Consider the following 16,371-nt stretch of genomic DNA (forward strand, 5'->3'; position numbering starts at 1 on the left):
GTTTGATAAGTATTTGTTTTGTGAAACAGAAACGTAATTTCTTAGCAACTGCAGGTTATATTAATCGTTGGAGTAGAAATTGTTTCAAAAAATGAATTGTATCAATTGATCAATTTGCATAATAATTTTAATTAAAATAAATAAAATTATATATCCTTGCTATTGATGCACCTTTATCTAATAATTTTTTTTTTCATTAATAACATTTATATTGTGATTTTTTAAATTATTTAAAAGAAATTTATTTTTAAAGGTTTTTCTAATGTTTTTGGTTGTTTTAATATATATTTCTTTAAATCAAATAAAAAAATTTTAAATTTAAATTTGTACTTGACAAATTTCAAGTCAGAAATTCTGTTAGTTTGCAAATTTTCAAGTTGAATATTCTGAATCTTGTGTTTGAAGTTTTAACTAAAATTTAATATTTAATTGTCATGTAAATAGGCCGGCCTGAGCCAACAGTTACATGGCTAGTCGGTGGCAACCTGGTGGACGAGCAGAGTGAGAGCAGCAACGCTTATGTTGTTGAAAACAAACTGGTGTGGCCCGCGGTGGCCAGACACGACCTGGGATCATCCTTCACGTGCAGAGCTGTCAACTCCAAACTGATGGAGCCCCGAGACACCCATCTCAAGCTTGATCTTTATTGTGAGTCTCGTTTTCCATTATCTGATTCTATTAACCTCTTTTAATTCAATTTCACGTTCAGTAAACAAGCAATCCCTACCAATATCAAGATCGGAGCAAAATTTAACTTAAAAAAAACTTCATTTGCAGTGAATCCGCTCACAGTGAGCATGAGCAAAAAGCCGAATCCGCTCAAGGCGGAACAAAAGTACGAGGTGTCGTGCACCTCCGCGGGCTCGAGGCCAGCAGCCGTCATTACGTGGTACAAAGGCAAGAAGCAGCTTCTGCGGAGAGTGAAGGTTTGTACCAAGAAATCCATATTAATTTGATTATTTTGGCGCTTCGGGCCAACTTGCTTGACGAGAAGAGTCATTAATGTGAGACGAGCAACTTATCTCTGATTCGTTTAGGACGAGACGAGCAACAATCTGACCCTCAGTGAAATGGTCTTCACGCCAACAACAGACGACGATGGCAAACACGTGACCTGCAGGGCGGAAAATCCAAACGTGACCGGCGCCTATATGGAAGACACGTGGCGGATTGAAGTAGTTTGTAAGTCGATCTATTCTCTCCACTGCACAAGACAACTTTCTGCATGCGGAGAAACTTAGCAATTAATTCCCAAAGTTGCCCGTGACTAGGAAAGCATTAATTCTTGATGGAATTATACTTCTAAAATTAGCTCATGGTATTACATATTACTGAGAATTCTCAAGCACAACATTAGTTTTTAAGTTCAGTAAAATTACGATGATCTAAAAAGTATGTATAAAAATAAACTAACTTCGGTAATTTATAAAGATAAAACGATTGTGCAATTATTTCAATTGTAAATTATTCAGAATAATTAAATGGCCATTTTATTTTTTATTTTTAAAAGAAGTATAATTATATCACATAATTAATAAAATTTAAAATCTCCCAATTTCTAATGATTCAAATTATACAATTATTTGTTATTTTCAATGTGTTATCTTTACAAAATTTGCATAATTTTTGATTGTATTCATTTTATTTAAAATTTTGCAGATCCCCCTATCTTGCTGCTGAAACTCGGAAGCACCCTGAACCCTGACGACATCAAGGAGGGCGACGACGTCTACTTCGAGTGTCACGTTCGAGCAAACCCTCCGTGGCGGAAGCTGAATTGGTTGCATAACGTGAGTGATTTCAATTTGAATCGTCACCTCTCCGTGATAGAGCGGTTTGCAAACCGCAGAAACAAATTTCACCCACGTCGGACGCACGGCTGCGTGTGGGAGGAAATGCGAGCCGCTTTTTGAGTTGCCAAACGTAAACGTGGCGTCGTCGGTAAAATAAAAGTAGTTTTTTTACGCGAGACTGCCTGCTGGCGCGGAATGAGCGGCGGGATTAAACAAGCGCTTCTTGCTCATTTTGACGAGAGCAAGCGAGCAAGCCTCTCGGCTGGCCATTTGGCCAGGCCCGAAAAAAGGGAGCAAAGAGAGCACCGCCTATTAAAGAGTTAAGCCGAGAATGCATCTGGACCAGCACCTTGGTGGGCGAGAGAGCGGCAGACGGACGTGAAAAATGGCTCTGCGGAATTGGGGTTTCGCAGACTGGTTGGGCGTTGTAAAAATAGAGATGCGCCAACGTAAATTTTCAAGGGTTTACAAAAATCGAAATCTTAGAGGAAAAAACATTTACTTCAAATAATTTATTTTTTGCATAATCTTCCATTTTAAATAGCCGACGGGGTGAACTTTTATTTTATTTAAAATGAATTAAAAATAGTTAAAGTCTCACAAATTTAATAAATAAAATTTTTTATTTCACATCTTGCCGTTTTTTATTAAGAGCTCTGTTAGCATAAGCAACAAAACTCTATTTTCTTTCTTATTTCTCACCTAATTTAGCTTCAATTGAACGTAATAATTACTTTTCGTGGTTGATCTAATTACCATATGGCGGCTGTCCATATTTTTTTAGCGAACAACGCTAAGTGGGAAAAAATAAACGTTTTTCTGGGAAGGTCTGTTAAACCAATAAAGCGACCTTAACAGCTTTTAAGTGTCAAATGAGGAGGGGAGAAAATGCGCCTCGACTCATGCCTTTCTCCAAAAGTAAATTGCGTCTCTCTGGTCGCCTTGCACAATAAAGTTAGCTACGGACTGATTCGGCAAACCGAGTTAGTTATTTGTCGGGGCCTTTTGCGCCGGGAATGATTGGGCCATTGGAAAAAAAAGTAATTGAGCTCGTTAAGTTTAAACAGCGGCGGTCGTTTGGCGGAGGAGGAAAGAAAGAGCAAAAGAAAACGAAGGGCGCGTTTTTTAGCAGGCCGGCGCGCCAAGCAAGGTGATGGAAGCACATTTGGACTGCTACTTCTTACTTCTCCGGCCGGCCATTCTCTTCAATGGCTAACTTTTTTATTCCAAACCACACCCATTGCATGCTGCCACGAGGATTAATTCACTTGAGGAGCAAACAAATTTCCGCGCGTCGACTTTTAATTGTCACTGCAGCTTTTCTACACTTACTTTCTTTCTTCTTTCGCTTTACTGCTGGAAATTGCGATCGTGTGCTGCTGCCGGCGATGGTCGGTCCTTCAGCACTTTTTGCCCCGATGAGGAATTATTACAAAGGCCATTCTGCACGCTCCGTTGGCCTCCGACAGCTCTTGTCACGAGAGAAAACGTCTTTCCCCTTTTTGTTGCTCACAAACGTATGTAATGTACATGTCAGAGATTAAAAGCGGACATGAAATTCTGATTGTTATTTGCTGCTATATTGAATGTGCAGCATAAAAATTTTTATGTATGACAAGTAAACCTGAATACAAGAGTGCTTAAAACTATTAAACTATAATTAATAGCAATCCTAATTGTAAGTTATAATTTAACTTTGCTGGCTTGCTCAATTAACACATTAACTGAATTACGTTTTAATTTTTTAAATACAATCAATTATTTTTCTACAACAAAAAAAAAATAATAAAAGTATATAATTTTTTAATTATTTACATTTTACATAATATTTTTTTCTTTACTTTTATTGAGTAGTTTGAAAATTTATTCATTTTTTTAAAAAAAACCTTCGATCATTAAAATCGTATTGAATCACAAATTTTGTCATCGTGGTATCAAACCGTAGATTTTCCTCGCTTCTAAATTCTGACAAAAGCAAGAACTTAATTAACGCCAAGTCCGTTTTTCCGACCGTTTATTCACACAAGGCCGAAAAACAAAACGTTCCCCTTTTTTTTCCCCCAGAGACCCTTTTAATTACCGCAATTCTCGCTGGACACGGACATTTGTTCGCTCTTTCTCTCGCTAATGCCGGCGACCAAAAAGTAATGATGCGACGTGCTTCTTAAAATTTCATCTCCCTCACTTGGTCAGGGATTGCACGGTCGGTCGCATCAAATATTAACCCGTCGGTTCCCACCAGAGCGTCGGGACATTTTGGTCCGCCCCGCTAGTTATTAGGAATTCGCCCCCGCTTTCGACTACTTTTGCGGGCACAGAATTTTTGCCCGCGTGTGCCATTAAGTGGATGGTGCAGCGGCGGTGCAGCTCACCCGGGATTGATTTTCGTCCTCTCGGAGCACCTCGTTAAAAAGTATATATACGCCAGCACACATTCCGGATGGACTTTTCTGCCTGAAAACCATTCCGGCGACGGTAATGAGAGCAATTTCTCGGAATTACTTTTCCAACGTAATTCAGTGATCGCCACATTCACCGCTGCTGGTAGTTTTGCTCTCGCGTTTTTTCTGCGGAAAAAGAGGAAGTTGGCGCGTTGAAAGGAAATAAGATTAATGACCGGGGTGCGATTTTGTCTGAAAGTGTGTTTCCCAGTGATATTCACTTGTGATTGCCGAGTTTTCCCACCTTCTTTCTTTTCTCGGTCGCTTTTCAGCGCGAAACGGGTTCAACTTCCTAAGAAGGTGGAAAAAGAGCGGCGTTATTTTTTCTTTTTGCACCAGAAATGGATGCCTAAGTGGGGTTTTGACGTAATGAAATGAAACCAGAATGGATTGACAAAAAAATCCTCTTACGTTTGCAGGGCCTGCTTTTGACTCACAACGCCTCGGCCAGGATTATCAGGAGCAACCAGAGTCTAGTTCTGCAGAAGGTGACCAGACAGAGTGCAGGAAAGTACTCGTGCGCGGCCAGCAACTCTGAGGGTGAAGGAGCGAGTAACGAACTCGACTTCAGAGTGAAGTGTAAGGACTTGTTGAAATTCTCTTCATCATTTTTATTTCAGTTTCATGGATAAGAAGCAATCTTATTTTAAATAGAAATAAAAATTCACTTTATGGACCTAAAACCTGTTGTTGTGGACTTCTTGGATTTATATAAATAGCTCAATAATATATTAAAATTTAGTAAAATATTGAATATTAAAAGCATAAATAACGTAACTTGCCATTGCTTGTAAATATTTCCATATTTAAATCCCTAATTATTTTGTAATAATTTTTTTTCTTATTGTATTAATTATTGCTTTTTAAATGAATTTCTTTATTTTTATGTGCAAGTTTTATTAATATAAAATGCGCTTATTGTCTGAGGATTTATAATAAAGTAAATATGGGTTATGCAACTAGCGGTTGACCTACGTCAGGCCGGTTGCATAACCTGGATAATCGCAGTAACTCGATTACTGGCAGAAATTAACAAGTAAAGTTATAAGAAATCTGAATAAATCGTGAACTTTCTAATTGCTTTTAAATTTGAGAAATCAATTTCATATTTTTTCCCCTCTTTTTGCTTCAGATGCGCCTGTTTGTCGGCAAGAAAAGATTTTAGTTGTTGGCGCCTCCCGTGGTGAAACTCTGGACATCAAGTGCGAGGTGGAAGCGGACCCGCCGGTGGTACATTTCCGGTGGAAATTCAACAATTCTGGAGAGACGCTGGACGTATCTCCAGATCGTTTCTACTCGGACGGTCCTGCGTCCAGTGTGCTGAGGTACACGACCGCCTCGGAGCTTGATTACGGCTCACTTTCGTGTTGGGCGGTCAACGCAGTTGGACATCAAGTTGCGCCCTGTGTCTTCCAGGTATCAAAATTATGCAAATAAATAAAAACGCTTATTTTTTTTGTGCATTAAAAGTTAAAATTTATCTTATCACATAGTAAAAATTTATAGTTTAAAATAATCTTTGAAATTTCTATGATACGGGAAAGGGTAACAAGTCTATAACAAGTAAATTAATTAAATAAATTTATATTTTGTTTAATTTTTTGAACATATTACGTTTTAGTTGAAAACCCATTTTATAATTGTTGAAATTATTCTAAAAAATGTATTTTTAACAGTTTTTATAGATACGATGTATTTTTTAAGGTTGTTGCTGCTGGGAAACCGTTTCCAGTGCGAAATTGTACATTTTTCAATCAAACAACGTCGTCCGTGGAAGTGGCGTGCACAGCCGGCTTTGATGGTGGCCTCCCGCAACACTTCGCTTTGGAGCTGGTGGCCGTCGGTGGCGGCCTTCGCTACAACATAACCTCCGATCAGCCCTTCTTCGTGCTGGCCGACCTCGACCCTGGGGTCACGTTCCAGCTGGCGGTGTACGCGGTCAACGCCAAGGGCCGCTCGCAACCCACGGTGCTTGACGAAATCACATTTCGAGACTCAGACAGACACACGGGTACTAAGATTTAGAAATTATTTTTTTCCTTGTTGCCTAACTTTGTAAATTTTTCAGTGACTAGCGCAGCCATTTCTTTGTCTCCAATAGTAGGGGTCGGCACCGGAGTCGCGTTCACCCTAGTGGCCCTATTTCTATTGTTAGGCATCAAGTCCCGGCGGGCGTGCTCGTCGCCCTCAAATCAGCCTATGACGGCATCTCCACCAAAGAAACGTACAAACGGTGGGCAGCACCAGCCAAAAGAGCTTGACCTTTATGAAGAGAAGGATCCAGACTTAATACCTGCCAAGTATCTTGGTCAGTATAAACAAAATAAAATATGCACCTAATACAAAAATTAATATTGACAATTTTTTTGAAATGATCATTAAATTTTTATTTTGGTTCCATTTTTAATTGTTAAAAACTTATAAAATAACTTATTAAACTTTATTTAAATAAGTGTAGAGAAAATTAACTAGTATCAAAGAATTTCCAGAATGATTAATTATGTTAATTATTTTATTATATTTTAGCAATAAGAAAAACAAACATAATCTATTTTCCAGTAATTGGTTCTCACCATGAGACAGAGGTTGGTGTCAGCACTTCAATAAATAATGGAAATGTCCAGTTGCAAGACCATCAACAGTTCAAACCATGGCCATCGATTTCACCAAAAGTGATGTCACCAGTGCTATCCCCTTCCATGGTACAAAGAAGCATTATTTGCGATTGAGAATAATTTTACTGAATATTTGTTGTGTTAAATTTAGTCTGCAACTCAACCGGTAGCTGGCAGTCCTTCGTGGAGCAGTGGTCCTGTTCGGCTGCCCTCACCAAGCAGTGCAGCGGCCCAAGCCCAGCAGCAGCAGCAACAGGGTCCATCGACAGACCTCGAGCTGAATGGGGTGTTTATCAAGGAGAGACTGATGGCCAACAGACTACCAGAGAGCTGCGTGTGAAGAATTCTTCCTCTTTGACATATCTGTGTCCAGTGACTGCATTTACCTCGGTTCTTCGACCAAGTGTGTTGGGAAAGACATACGAATTTAAAAATAAAAAATACTCTGCTAAGTTTGAATACGTGCTACACATCATGAGTTCACTAGGCTATAGATTGCTAATAGGAGAAGAGATATATCACTTGGTTCAATTTTGCTCAAGGGGAGGACATATCGAATGGAGTGGCACTTGACGCAGGTTATATAGTGCGATTGGAATTAACACATTTCAGCGCTATTGTTTGATCAAACATGAAAAACGCTTTTTGTTTTACGGCGTAAAAATTCCTTGTTTTATTTCTAATTATAGATAATTTTTGTATTGGATTTTTAAATCTTTTGTACTACAATTTTTTACCAATTTATCAAACACGTACTGCATCAAAAAAAGTTTGGAAATTTTTTAAAGAAATATTTTAAATTATCGGCGCATTTCATTAAAGTTCTGTTATTTACTTTGTAGCATAGCTATTATGTGGAGCAATCCGAGCAAACAAATCATCTATAAATATAAAAATACAGAAAATTTGGAACTTATAAATGTCCCCTTCAAAAATTCTGGCTTCTCTCTATCAAAGATTTTCTCTCCATTCCTTCGTTTCAATACTTTCCATGCAGAAGGGAATTCTTGTGTAAAAATGTCAGAAAACCAAACTTTCACAATCACCAATTTCCCAACCATATCCCTATGTAAAAATATCTACGGTGCATATCCTTGAAATATATCTCTCTTTTTACTCAAACCCGAGATTGTCCTGTCATACGATTTACACTGGAAAGCATAAAAATACTGTTTGTTAATATCTCATCAATGTGACTGACTGTAATGATAAATTATTATAATGTAACAAACAATAAGAATTCCATACTATGTGAATATATGACGCAGAAAAGAAACATAATTATTGTAAGGAGCTCTTGTGATACATTTTTGTCATAATTTTCAGCCTGGTTTTGGTTTACTGTTGATTAATAATGAAGTTTAGAACTTTAGGGAGTACAAGGGTGTAAGAAGGATCTAATAGAATATGTACAACCGGTTAATAATTGATCATTGATGATTTTACAAGAATGAATGAAAAATGTCTTCATGTACAACAGAGAAATAAAGACGTCGAATTAACAAAATAAGGCAGTTTGTACTCTGAATTTACTTAGAAATAATGAAATCACATGCTTTTCTTCCATCGGAGGATTTTTTTTTTAATAATATAAAAAAAGCACATAACATTTTACTGCAAAATTATAAATCAATAAATAAATAAATTATTGATGAAACAGCACAAGGCAACTGCCTATATAACTAAATACACCATCCATTCAAAAAATTGAAAAAAGTAAAATCTACAAAAAATTTTGAGAGGGTAAAAAATCACAAATTTTTTTTTCTATAAGCTTTCCGGAAAAGCATTTAAATGCAAATCATAAAATAAATTTACATCTTCACCCAATGACGTTCCAAGGCGAGAATCACCACCGACCAAGTGATGAGAATCAGTGGCGGCGAGTGCTGTTTAATTCTCCAAAAAGTACGTACAGAGCCCGGGCGGCAAAATTTTTCTTTCCAAATAATCCAAATTGCAAACAGTGGAATTCCCTGCCAGCTGCGTTAAAAAATTGAAAAAATTGTACAGTTCCTCAGCTTGGCCAGTTAGATTTTTAATATATCCTAATTAGGCTCCCAACGTGATACGTTTACGTTTCCATTTTTTTCTTATTTTACTTGTGAGAATAAATGAATTGAAAGTTAAATTTGGCTTGCTTGTTAGCGTAAATAAGTCTCGACTCTCGACTTTAGACTTTTAGTATTTTACGCGTTGTGTCTGCCCACGAGGCCCAGTAGTCGCAAGTAGACCTTAATTTTATATATTAACATATTGTCCCACGTTTGAACTTTAATTTGAATAAAAGTTTGAATTTTTTTCTCACGACATGTCTATGTGTGTGTGTCCGCATACGAGGCCGTGTAGTCCCAAGTAGACCTTAATTTTTGTAATTAAAATTAAAAGTTGACCTCCGTTTGAACTCAATTATTAGATAAAGTACAAATTTTTACTTATTTGCGAACGCGTCAATGCGATTCTTCTGCCAATCTATGGATTCATCCCGTATAATGAGGGTCATATGATATGTTAGGGCCAAATCACCTGATTCCCATTTAAGAAGGACACACTATAATTATATTACGTGTGTCTAGAATTTATATTTACGGGTTTCAGTTGGTAGTCCTAACCGAAACAAAGAGAGTGCGAAGAGGCACAAGCTTTACGCACAGTCCGCACAGATCTATGCCAACACTGGCCTGTGGAATTTCTTTTATCGTTTTTCATTAACATTATATTTTTAATGAAATTTGTAAATTAATATTAGAGTTTTTGACAAATTTATTGTACCTTAGAAACTAACAAACTCAACAATTAGAAAGGTAATTGAGCAGTGCAATAAAAGAATTTTGAAGAGTTAAAAAGGTTTTCAAAAATTGACTTAAACATTATTTCATAATGTAGTTTTCGAGGAAGAGGAAAAGCGTAAAAAAATCAAAATGTTCATAGTATATTATGATTTATTGTGTTGGTCTTGGTTTCTTTTAAATAATCCACTTAATCCTACTCTCACATTCAAGTGAATAATGCGTAGCAAAGTCAATATATACTCATTATGGTATTTGCTCAATTCACGGACACTGAAAAACAGTCTCTCTGCGCGCGCTCTTTTAAGGCCATGAAGTGATGATCTGCTAGTGCTACCAGTTGTTTTCATATTTCGGAGAGGAGCTTTCTTTCTTTCTTCTTTGTTAACGTAACCATACAAACTTACTTGCTAGAGAAAAATATTTTATTTCCATTTCTTTCACTAGTCGAGAACAGTGTGAAAATTAAAATATAATTAAAGAGAAAAAAATGAAGAGAAGCGGCGGCAAATACTCTCTCGTTGGGGACTTCAGCCTTGCCAAGGCTTACTTGTGTGTGTCAGTGTGTTTGTGAAAGTGGATGGATGAGTGAGACGTGTGAACAAGAGTGAGTGAGTGTGATGTTGGCAGAGCTGATTACTTGGTATTTACACAAGAAAAAATGATCGTTTACAAGACAATTTTTGGATGCTTCAAGACCTCAAGACCTTTGGCACCAAACCGACAAGCTAAGTCTCTGTTGCAGCACAAAAATTTACAATAAATTATCAGCTAAATTTGTTTAATCATAAACTCATACATGAATGGTAGGTAGATGGGTATTAAAGACGTTTGATCAGCGCAAAAGCCACGAAATCAGTGCCAAAAATCAACGGCCCATAGCATGCCTGCCTGAATTACTCCAAATTACATCTACAGTCCCTTTCGAAGAACAAAAAAATAGTGAATTCGTGGACTAACGACGAGAACTGCCCTGGCGTCCTGCTTGGAATGTAATGCTCTTAATAAATAAAAAACAGAAAAAAACTACAGGCGGTGTTTGCCACAGAGCCACTAGTCTTCGTCGCCATCCACTTTGGGTCGCTTTGCCGCAGGTTCCTCTTCGATGGCCGCCTCCTTCTCTGGCGCATCCGTTGTTGTCGTCGTCTCCTCCACCTCCTTCTTGGGCTCGTCAGGCTGCACTTGCTTGGGCTCCTCAGCGGCCGGCTCTGGCTCTTTTTCAGCCACAATGGGCTCCGGTGCTGGGGCAGCTGCTGCGGGCTGAGATTCTTCTTTGGCCTCCTCGGGCGTGTCCTGACTGCTTGATTCTTCGTCGTTGCCAGTGTTGGCGTCCATCGAGTCTTCGGTTGGAGGCTCTAATAATGAGTCCTCGGGGCTTACAATGATGCCTGTGGGGGCTGGAGAGTCCTTGCTGCTTGTGTCTTGTGTGCTATCGTCCGAGATAGACTCCTGAAACAAAATTTCTTATTAGCATCCCACACTCGAGTTTTGGAAATGGTGCATGTAAATTCTTTGACTTGTATACAAGTCAAAGTTATTTTTAGCTTTCTATCCTTATTAAATGTAATCTTAGAGCCATGAGTTTGTGAAAATTATAGTTTATAATTTAAAGGCTGAATCTTGTTTGTAGTCATAAAAAATATTAGAATTTTACTATGTAACATAAATGTTAAAACTTTTTTTATCCATGCATGCTTATTTGAATAAAAAACCTGACAAAATGCAAGTTAAATGTTTAATAAATTCATGACGCATAATAAACCGGAAAAGGAACTTACACTTACGTCTGGTTTAGAAATTCCGTTTGCAGGTGTGTGATGAGAGTTTCCATTTTTGGGTGCTTCTTCTAGCAATTCTGGCTTGTTCACAGAGAGAATGTAGTGTGACCACAGAGCCAGCTCAACTTTGTGTGGATTCCAAACGTCCTCCTCCGGTGTTTCAGGGGGATCTGATGAGGTGTTTGAAGAGTTATTACAATAAATAACAGAATTAATAAACTGTTAATACTCACTATCTTTGTTGAGCCTGTCGACAACTGTCTTTATATGTTGAACAAAGTTCAAGTATTCCCTGGTGGTATAATCGATGCCTTCGAAGTCTGGGATGGCCATGAGGCACTCGTCGGCCATGAAGGGCGCCTCCTCAGGACACGCGGCTGCCAAAAGGGCAGACGCCATGGTGGTGCCGACGCCTTTCAGGTTGGTCAGAGCTGTGATGGCGCTTTCAAGGTTTGGCAGCTTCTTGAACGCTTTTTTTGTTTCGGACATTACAGCTTTGGGTGTGTTAACTTTGATCAGATACGACAGTTGCGGGTAAAATTTGCCTCTCTGAAAATCATAGCAAAATAAATAAAATTATTATTAAAACTTTTGCAAAATAAATTAAGAGTCAAATTTATACATATTTTGTTTTTTGTTTTCATAAAAACAAACAGAAAAGTGGCCATGAGACAAAATTTTTATGATGAAAACAAATTTCTACTTACAGCCAATTTCCATTTCATAGCCTGTACCAATTCTTCGTGATTCAAATGACGGTCTTTACCCCGAGATTTTAACACCTTCGGTAGCTCGTGCTGGTACCTGTGCGACAAAAGAGAAAAAAATCTTAGGTTTTGAGCTGTTACGACTTTAAATAAAATGACAGGGGTTTGCAAATGAATTATATTTGTTATATTACTGAATGCCGTTTGAAAGCAAGGAAACCTTGTGCGCATATTGCAATTCCAGTTAACGGACAAATGAGTTATTCCTCGACTTCCTGCCGGCTCCGTTCATTTTCTTAAGATCTATCTGCTCTTTTATGTTTTCTCTGAGAAGCGAGCTAAATTAAGAAACTGCTAGAAAAAGTTTCCACTAGTCTGACGCTACGACGCCACCAAGTTACTTCCAAGTTACAAGACATCATCGTCTTTTAAATAAAGCAGTTGAGTAGAAAAATGTAGTTGTAGATGAGCAAGTTATAATGATCGATATTTCAAATTTTGATAAGTTTTAAACGGTGTTTATTTTAGGATCTAGCGGTACTAGAAAAAGACAGCATTTAAAAATTACTTACAATGTAACCTAAAATCTTAAATAATTATTCACTTACTACATAAATCTTTTGAGAGAGAAAAAAAACAATAAAAAGATTATATTTCATGAGATAAGTTACATTTTACACCAAAATTGAAATGGCAACTTTGTGTTTTGAACGACGAGACATTGAATTTTCCTTTTTTTTTCAAAATATAACAGAAGTGAGTGATGCGTTTATCAGCAACAGTAATTATGGCGGGCTGGCGTCATTGTGAGAAAACTTAAAAATGATAAGAGATAAGATTACTTGCGATTTGAATGAACGTCCGCAAAACGACTCAAGTGTGCGTGACTTGACTGACACTTATACAATTACGTTGCTTGTGTCTGACCCTCCACAATGCAACAAAGAAAAAGGAACCTCATAAACGGTTCAACTAAAAAAGCGGGAAGATAACGCAGCACATCATAGACTCTAATGAAAAATTTTAATATTTCTTGACCGCACAGAGTGGAACAGAAATATAATAATTTTTTTTTTATAATTTAAAGTGGGTTGACAGCAGTTGAAAGCCAATGAATTATAAAAAAATATTTTAGTAAAATTAAAAAAATAAGTTGAACTAAAAAAAGGAACAATCATATTTTTCACACAGAATGATGCGTTCAAAAAATCTGCGCTCGCACGTGCATCTTTTTTTTAAATTTATTTATTGGTTACAAAGAAATTTATTTGTAGTGTTATTTGATCTATGTACTGTTGCTAATTATTCGTCAATAATAAAAAAACCTGAGGCAGAAAAATCTCTTAAAACAATAAAGGGTGATCCGGATGTAATCTCGTCTTTTAGTGGTAAGAAGAGCCTATTTAATTTCACAAATGCTAAAATAGTAACTATTTGAATATATTCGAGCATCAACAAAATGGCGACTCGTGATAGTTGAAAAGAAAATTTTCAGCCCGGCTAAAAAATTTAAAGACTTGCGTAAAATCATTTCAGTCAAGAATATTAGCTTTAGTAAGTAATTCGGCAAATCAAGTGCTCACAATAAAAAATCGTTCCAATTAATTTCGTGCAAAGTGGGAGCAATTAAAAAAAGTAATAACTTTTAAATTGAAAACTACGTAAAATGCATAATCAATTAAAAAAACCAAAGTTGTAAAAAGCACTTAGCGAAGGAACGGCAAAAAGCACCGCTGCGCGTTCACAATACAAAGCGGACGGAATTTTCCATTGCTCAAGCTGCTGGGTGGCGAGCGAGCGAGCGAGCCGACGCGAGCGAGAGAGAGAGCGAATGCGCCGCTACACCGCCGACCATGCATCAATCGCGCAAATAACATGAGAGAGTACATAAAACGAGAGAGAGCGAGCGAGGCGCCTCAAAGGAGACTAAAGTCACACACAACAGTCCTAGTCCACCTGGCGGGTGCGATGTTTGCCCCGATGTGGACCGCGAAAGTCGTGTGTGTGCGAGCGCGAGAGAAAGAGAAAGAAAGAGAGAGAGCTGCAATGCATAGGGGCCATGGGGAGAGAGAGGCGCAGTCGGTTGTCGTCAGGCGGAGCGGATGTGCCGCCGCCGCCGGATTAAAATAAACACGATCAATCGCACATTTTGAGAAGATCAACTTCGCCCTGTTCGATTTGATCAAAATTGTGAGGATTTTTTTAAAATAAACGTGCAGTTTGTTCGGGAATTAAATGAGGTCGGAGGGGGGAAGTGGCAGCGGCGCTTGTCATTCATAATGCATGGCGCGATCGCTATCGCCGAGCGTTCGACGGACGCATAGCCCGGCACACAGGGCCGGCGCGCCGGGTCAATTTTGCTTCTGGCAAGACGGACTGGCGCCGGCCGGTGTGCAAAACACCGGCGATGGGCCTGATCGGGATAATTTTTCCGAATGCGATGCCGCAATTCCCCAGAGCCGAGAGAAGAAGGGAATGGCTGGTCTCCATTTTGAAATGCGAGCAGTCGATTTCGCAAGTTTCCTCTTTCGGACGCCGGTGGGCTTCAGGGCGGCTTTTGGGCTGCGGACTTTACGGGTCTGGCAATGGGGGGTGCGCGAGGAATGAGTGTCCGGCCAAATCGGGACAGTCGGCGAAAGCCCCGGGATAAAGGCGTCATTTGCAAACGTCATCTGCCGAATGACGCCAAAGGCTGGGTAGCCTCCGGAGGCGGAGGACGCCGTCCGGGGGCTGGCCCGAGCCGGTGCACGCACGTGACGTGCGGCGACCGCAACACCCGTCGTCCAGGGTTCATTGACTTGTTTGTTTGAGGGTAAGTCGCGGCCGAAGCCGAGCCTGCTTGCGCCTAGAGACGGCAATCTCACCATTTGTCCAGTCTCATCAGCTCCTCGGGCTTCTTCACCTTCTTCAGCTCGCACTTAAGTCGCAGGGCGTCCGTGTACATACTCAGCACAAATTTATACTGTTCCGGGGTGCCTTTCGAGAAGAAAGTGGCTGTGTCCATTGAGGAAGCCATTTCTCTGGTCGAAATGCCGTCGCTGATCTGCTGCTTTTGCTGCTTCGTTCTGCGTTCTGCGGGCTCTGCTGCGCAGTCTCGCGCCGTATTGCCTAGATGGCAGCAGCTTTGAGGCAGGTGTTGACCGCAGCTGCCGCAGCAAAGCAGCAGTGTTGGCACAGAGCAGCAAAAAATCTCTCTCACTCCGACCCCCTCTCGTGGCAGGCGCCGCATTCCTCGCTCCGCCAATCAAAGAGCTGCCTTTAGTCACGTGATCTGACCAGTTCCTTTACTAACCAATCGGCGTTGCCCGTTTATTGATCTTGTTAGCTTGTAAGAACTTGTTTGTCAGCACGAGTTGATAGCACTATGCAAGAAAAACAGGCACGAATGCAATTATCCATCCGCCTCAAGCTCCGCCCACTTTTGACCCTTTTCCCGTAGCTAATGTGATGCGCGCTAAATTTATCGGTCAAATTCGGGCATTTGAAAGTTCATGCTTGATCGAAGCCGCGTTTTTCAAGTGGCGCGCGGGGTTTTTCGCCACTTTTGGGGCTCTTTGTGGAATTTTACGGGCTCGAGGGGTTGTTGCTTGGGGAAATGGAAGCTCGATCATTAATTTTTTGTGACGGCTCTCTGTTGCCACGTCTCCCTGTGGATTCCCCATCGCGATAACTATATTCCGAACTCCACTCGCTCGGCCCAAGTTTGCGAAATAAATATTAATTTGAGGTTCATATCGAAAAATTCGCACAACTGCTTTTCCTCGTAAACATTTCCTTTTGAGCTGAAATAGAAATGAATTTATATATTTTTTATTTTTCTTCGTGCTGCCTCGGAAATAATGCTGCGCAGTAGAATAAACTCGGCATATAAGAGCCAGGCGAACACAGTGTTGCTGGGTTATTCACTATAAGAGAGGCTCAAAATGGGTGGAAAAAGTAAAATATCAAATTCATCGCAAAGCCACTAAATTTGAGCAGAAAAAAATGAACCGACAATTTTTTAAGGAAAATTCTTCGTGTGTCAAGATCGCGGCGCGCTCCGTCGGTCGAGTGACAAATCCGCGCGCAGCTTCTTCATTGTATTTTCACAAGCACTGATTGCTTTGAGTATGCGCTCGGTGTTGTAAGCACACACAACTCGCCAAGCGAGACAGGATCTTGTCGAGCTCGCCCGCCAGCCGCTGATCCGCTCGCATGTTGACCAAAAAGAAATCTGAGAAAACCCAAAGTGTCTCTAAAAAAATTATA

The 16,371-nt window shown here is 39.5% G+C and overlaps 2 protein-coding genes across 4 annotated transcripts in view; one reads left to right on the top strand and one right to left on the bottom strand.

The window, feature by feature from the left end:
• LOC132197597 (nephrin-like) overlaps positions 1-8,335 on the top strand; it is a 203,174-nt gene extending 194,839 nt beyond the window's left edge. For both annotated transcript variants that reach the window (XM_059620968.1, XM_059620967.1), the window contains 10 exons: positions 445-648; positions 778-926; positions 1,038-1,182; positions 1,660-1,790; positions 4,654-4,813; positions 5,367-5,650; positions 5,939-6,245; positions 6,303-6,542; positions 6,794-6,936; positions 7,001-8,335. In XM_059620968.1, the coding sequence (XP_059476951.1) occupies positions 445-648; positions 778-926; positions 1,038-1,182; positions 1,660-1,790; positions 4,654-4,813; positions 5,367-5,650; positions 5,939-6,245; positions 6,303-6,542; positions 6,794-6,936; positions 7,001-7,189 (1,952 nt within the window). In that variant the 3' untranslated portion in view covers positions 7,190-8,335. The remainder of the gene's footprint in view (positions 1-444; positions 649-777; positions 927-1,037; positions 1,183-1,659; positions 1,791-4,653; positions 4,814-5,366; positions 5,651-5,938; positions 6,246-6,302; positions 6,543-6,793; positions 6,937-7,000) is intronic.
• A 1,438-nt stretch (positions 8,336-9,773) lies between these two features.
• On the bottom strand, positions 9,774-15,217 carry LOC132197534 (uncharacterized). Of its 2 annotated transcripts, none has more exons than XM_059620876.1 (5): positions 14,988-15,217; positions 12,124-12,220; positions 11,650-11,965; positions 11,417-11,586; positions 9,774-11,087 (listed from the first exon to the last, which is right to left on the bottom strand). In XM_059620876.1, the coding sequence occupies exons 1-5, from the start codon at positions 15,137-15,139 to the stop codon at positions 10,692-10,694; spliced, it is 1,131 nt and encodes a 376-aa protein (XP_059476859.1). In that variant the 5' UTR covers positions 15,140-15,217; the 3' UTR covers positions 9,774-10,691. The 2 variants fall into 2 exon arrangements, with proteins under 2 accessions (XP_059476859.1, XP_059476860.1); XM_059620877.1 differs by having other exon boundaries at positions 11,423-11,586; positions 14,988-15,215.
• Positions 15,218-16,371: the final 1,154 nt, after the last annotated feature.

Source organism: Neocloeon triangulifer, unplaced genomic scaffold (assembly GCF_031216515.1).
Source record: "Neocloeon triangulifer isolate White Clay Creek 2 clone unplaced genomic scaffold, ASM3121651v1 ptg000012l, whole genome shotgun sequence".
Classification (NCBI taxonomy): domain Eukaryota; kingdom Metazoa; phylum Arthropoda; class Insecta; order Ephemeroptera; family Baetidae; genus Neocloeon; species Neocloeon triangulifer.